At 32.7% G+C, this 4,934-nt stretch overlaps 1 protein-coding gene across 1 annotated transcript; it reads left to right on the top strand.

Moving 5' to 3' along the window:
- The first annotated feature begins 2,891 nt into the window (after window positions 1–2,891).
- Window positions 2,892–4,670, top strand: LOC106758247 (sugar transport protein 10-like). Its single transcript, XM_014641187.1, has 3 exons — window positions 2,892–3,350; window positions 3,470–4,093; window positions 4,215–4,670. Exons 1-3 carry the CDS (start codon window positions 2,892–2,894, stop codon window positions 4,668–4,670), a joined length of 1,539 nt encoding a protein of 512 aa, XP_014496673.1.
- Window positions 4,671–4,934: the final 264 nt, after the last annotated feature.

The raw sequence follows: 4,934 nt of genomic DNA, 5'->3' as shown, positions 1-4,934 counted from the left end.
TCATGCTAGTTTGAATTATTTTATGAGGCGTAATCCATCCAAGTTCAACGGGAAGCTTACACCTGACGAAGAGGACACTTGGATCAGAGAGAATGAGAAGATTTTCAAGGTGATTGGATGCTCGAAGGAGAAAAAGGTTGTTTATGCGTCTTTTCTGTTGGTGGTTGAAATTGATTATTGGGGGAGGCGAGTATGTAGCAACTCACTGAGGAAAATGGTGAGGTAAAAAATTAGGCCATCTTCAGGGCAGGTTTCTAGAGAAGTATTTCTCGGACAATGCTAAGTGTTAAGAAAAGATCGTCTAGAGCCTATATTGTCTAACAACTCAGGTTTTGAAGTTTAAAAAAAAAGAATTTGAGGCTTTTTATTATAAACTCTATAAGAGAATATAGAATGAAAACTATGGGAAGAATATTTGAAAATGAAGTGATCATGAAGGAGAATTTGCGAAAACTTTGGAAAATGAATTATTTCAAAAATTTTGCGAAAAACTTTGGCATTGAATATAATTTTTCAACTCCAAGGACACCGCATCAAAATGAAGTCATAGACGATATGGGTATCAAACAACATCTTAAAAACACCATTTAAACGTCTAAATGAATAAACTCTTATAAGAAAACGCTTTTTTGAATAGAAACGTCTATCTCTATGGTAACACTAATGCTTAAAATGTGTTTTATTAAAAAAATGTTAATTCAAGAAAGTGTATTACGAAATGTACTGTGTAACAAAAGACTGCTAATCACTGCATATCTCAAACAACTTTTGATAAGGCATGTAAGGTTTTTGACCAGCTGATGATCATATATGCTGAATGCTTTACCAAACGATACTTTTATTAATGAAATGACAAATGATAAAATGTTTTGAACACACATTACATTCTAGTGCTTATCGGCGTTCAAAATTTTAATTCATGTACGATAAAGTGATTCAATTATTATATACCTTGTTCTTGATATTTATGCAGATCAAAACAGTAGAAAGACTTAATCAGAATCTCTACACCAAAGAAAAAACCGTTAAGAGATATCAAGAACATTGTAGGAATGTTTCTTTTGGAGACTTCTACTTTAACACATCGTATAAGCTTCGTTTTGCTATGAAGCATTAGGTTATGTGTAATGAAAACAATACTTTGATTATCATAGTGAAGAACCAAGGTAGTAGAATGAGCACAATAATGGCCTAAGTAACTTTTGTAAATGTGTGAACCAAACTAATGTACTCAACTTTGGTGTTGGAGCAAGAAACAACTTTCTGCTTTCTAGACCATCAAGAGATTAAATTTGACCTAGATGGTTGCACAAGATGTAGATATATACAAATCAAATGTTCAAAGAGCATAGTAGAAGGCTTGAATTGATAAAGGTCAAGCAAGGGAGGCAGATTGAAGGTGTAGTGAATAAGACATTGCTTTTGAGTTACCTCGAAATACATTTAACCATAACCCAATCAGAGTCTAGAGGTTAGGCCATAAACTAACAACCTTTGTTGACTATAAAGCTAATTTCAAGTCTAGTGAGAGTGGTATATTGCAATGCCATCAACTACATAACAACGAAGAATAGGTTGTTGAAAAAGATCTAACTAGTAAGTAGAAATTTACATTTGGTTCCTCGAGAAGTTGATTAAATATGGGAAGCATTGCCACCAAATGCCAAAGGATTAGGGTATATATAGCTGATGCCAAGGTTTAAGGATTATGACAATAATTCTTTACTTGTTTTCCTTTAATAATTTACTAACTTATTTTCCTTTAAACTATTAATAACACAAAAAGGAAGATAACTTGATCAAAAACTTTGTATTGGGACACTTATTGAAATATAGGGTTTTGATGGCGCAAAACTGCCAATGTCATGGTTCTACTGCAGTTTTTGGGTGGTTTGCCATTGATCGCGATTCTTATGGTAAATCATGGTGTTGAAAGAGGCAGATCTATGTTGGAGATGGAGGGATAGACATAGAGAGAATCTGACATGGTTTGTGTGATTTGGATCTGCAGGTGTTTTGTTGAAGGCTGTAGTTGGTGGCTCAAATGGTCGCGTAAATAATTGTGCAGGAAAACCACGCAAGGAAATATCCAACAACTAATTCAAACACTACCGACGTGTATAATCTATCATTATTGATTTAGACGGCATGACCAAAATGAACATAAATGAAGAAAATTGGGACCACGAAAAAATAAGTCACGCAACGAAAAAGTTAACGAAAATAGGGACCTTAGAAGTATCTAAGCCGTAAATAAATCGTGCCAAATTTTTATCATCATCCATTAAAAACTAAATGCTATTATAATGCCAACCTTATATTTAAACATATTATAGTTTTAGAAACTATTCTAGTATACAATTATTTGAAAGAAACACAATTTACTAAAATTAAAATGTTGTAAATTATTTTTATAAACACCTGTCAATGCAATATTATTATATGAACCTATCAAATTTACATAAATACTAATCAACGAAATATTACTATACGGATATATAAATTGATTCTTAATTTATATTCTTAACTTAATTATAAATAAGTTACTATCGTCAACTAATGACCAACCTTTTTCTGTAAAATAATGATTATGTATATTTTGACTAACTAATTCTTATTTGAAGTCCTTAAAATAATATATAAGTTCTAGCTGAAAAAACAATACACCTAAATTAGGATATAAACAACACATAGATAATTAAATTGCTTAAAAATATATAATATCGTTAAATAAGTTATATAATTTTTATAACTCGATCTTGTGTGTTGGATGTTATTATTAGCATATTTTAGATTATAAAACAAGTTCATACTTAAAATCTCATATGTAGAAAAGGAAAGAAAAGTTAAGAGAAAGAAAAAGTTATATTTAATATATAATATTTTTTAAGATGGCAGGTGGAACTTTCGCTACTCGAGAAAATGGAAGACAATATGAAAGCAAGATCACAATATTTGTATTGGTCACATGTTTTGTAGCAGCCATGGGTGGTCTACTCTTTGGTTATGATCTTGGAATTACCGGAGGAGTAACTTCCATGGAACCATTCTTAATAAAATTCTTTCCGAGTGTTTATAAAAAAATGAAAGATGAATCTATCCATGAAAGTCAATACTGTAAATTTGACAATGCACTCCTTACTTTGTTCACCTCTTCTTTATATCTTGCGGCATTAGTGGCTTCTTTCTTTGCTTCCACCACCACAAGAATGATGGGACGTAAGACCTCAATGTTTGCAGGTGGTTTATTCTTCCTCGTTGGTGCATTGTTGAATGGTTTTGCCATCAACATTGAAATGCTCATCATAGGTCGATTATTACTTGGTTTTGGTGTTGGATATTGTAACCAGGTGAGGCTTTGCATCATTGTTAGTGCTTTAAAATTTGGTTATATGAATATGGAGAGACTTTCATGGTTAAATTCTTTTTAACTTTTCCTTTGTTTTTTTTTTATTATTATTTCAAATAGTCTGTACCTGTGTATTTGAGTGAAATGGCTCCAACATCGATAAGGGGTGCACTTAACATTGGATTTCAAATGATGATCACAATTGGCATCTTGATTGCAAACCTTATTAATTATGGCACTGCTAAACTAGAATATGGTTGGAGAATTTCTTTAGGTGTTGGTGCAGTTCCTGCAATCATGTTATGTGTAGGATCTCTTTTCTTAGGTGACACCCCTAATTCCTTAATTGAAAGAGGTAAAGAAGAGGAAGCAAAGAAAATGTTGAAAAAGATTCGCGACATGGATAATGTTGACGAGGAGTTCCAAGACCTTGTTAATTTGACTAAAGCAGCCAAAGGTGTGGAACATCCATGGAAGAACATTACAGAGCCAAAATACAGACCTCAACTCACGTTTTGCTCTCTGATCCCATTTTTCCAACAATTCACTGGCATCAATGTCATCATGTTTTATGCACCCGTCCTCTTTAAAACTTTAGGCTTTGGTAATGATACTTCCCTTATGTCTTCAGTTATCACTGGAGGTGTTAATGTGGTTGCCACTTTTGTTTCCATTTTCTCTGTGGACAAGTTTGGGAGAAAGATATTGTTCCTCGAAGGGGGCATTCAAATGCTTATTTGTCAGGTAAAAACCTTAACTCAATCTATAAACGATTTTTGTTATTTTAGTATTTAAAAATAACACTTTTATCACATAAGTCATTTGCTAGCATGAATAACTAATTTGAAGTTCATAATATGTGTAGCTTGCTGTTGGAATCATGATTGCTCTAAAGTTTGGGGTGAGTGGTGAAGGCTATTTTACCAATGGGGAAGCCAGTCTTCTCTTATTCTTTATATGCGCATACGTTGCAGCATATGCATGGTCTTGGGGTCCCCTTGGGTGGTTGGTTCCTAGTGAAATATGTTCTCTAGAGGTTCGATCTGCGGGCCAAAGCATCAATGTTGCTGTAAACATGTTATTTACCTTTGTCATTGCTCAAGTTTTCCTAACCATGCTTTGTCACCTGAAGTTTGGTCTTTTCTTTTTCTTTGCTGGATTTGTGCTTATCATGACCATTTTTGTCGCCTTGCTCCTACCCGAGACAAGAAATGTTCGAATTGAAGAAATGAACAAAGTTTGGAAATCACATTGGTTTTGGAGGAAGTTTATTTTAGATGATGTAGTCAATGGTGGAAATCCTCACATAACTACAATTTGAAATTAGATTGTTCAAGAATTTCATTTACTTGTACCAACAAAAGTTCTATCATTTTACAAATAATTCATTGTAGTTATGTAATTCCTGTGGTTTGTAACGAATATATTCATTCAAAATATGAACCAAATCCATAAAAAAAATGTTTGTCCTATATTTAAAATAATATTTTAGCATATTGCTTGGTTTTCGTTAGATTTTGCTTGAAGTGTAATTTTAACATTAAATTATTTATATTTATCTTTATCCGTCGATAATGACACAAAA

Source organism: Vigna radiata, chromosome 4, assembly GCF_000741045.1.
Source record: "Vigna radiata var. radiata cultivar VC1973A chromosome 4, Vradiata_ver6, whole genome shotgun sequence".
Classification (NCBI taxonomy): Eukaryota; Viridiplantae; Streptophyta; class Magnoliopsida; order Fabales; family Fabaceae; genus Vigna; species Vigna radiata.
Note: the sequence above shows the minus strand (reverse complement) of the source record. Positions and strands in the feature narration are given on the sequence as shown.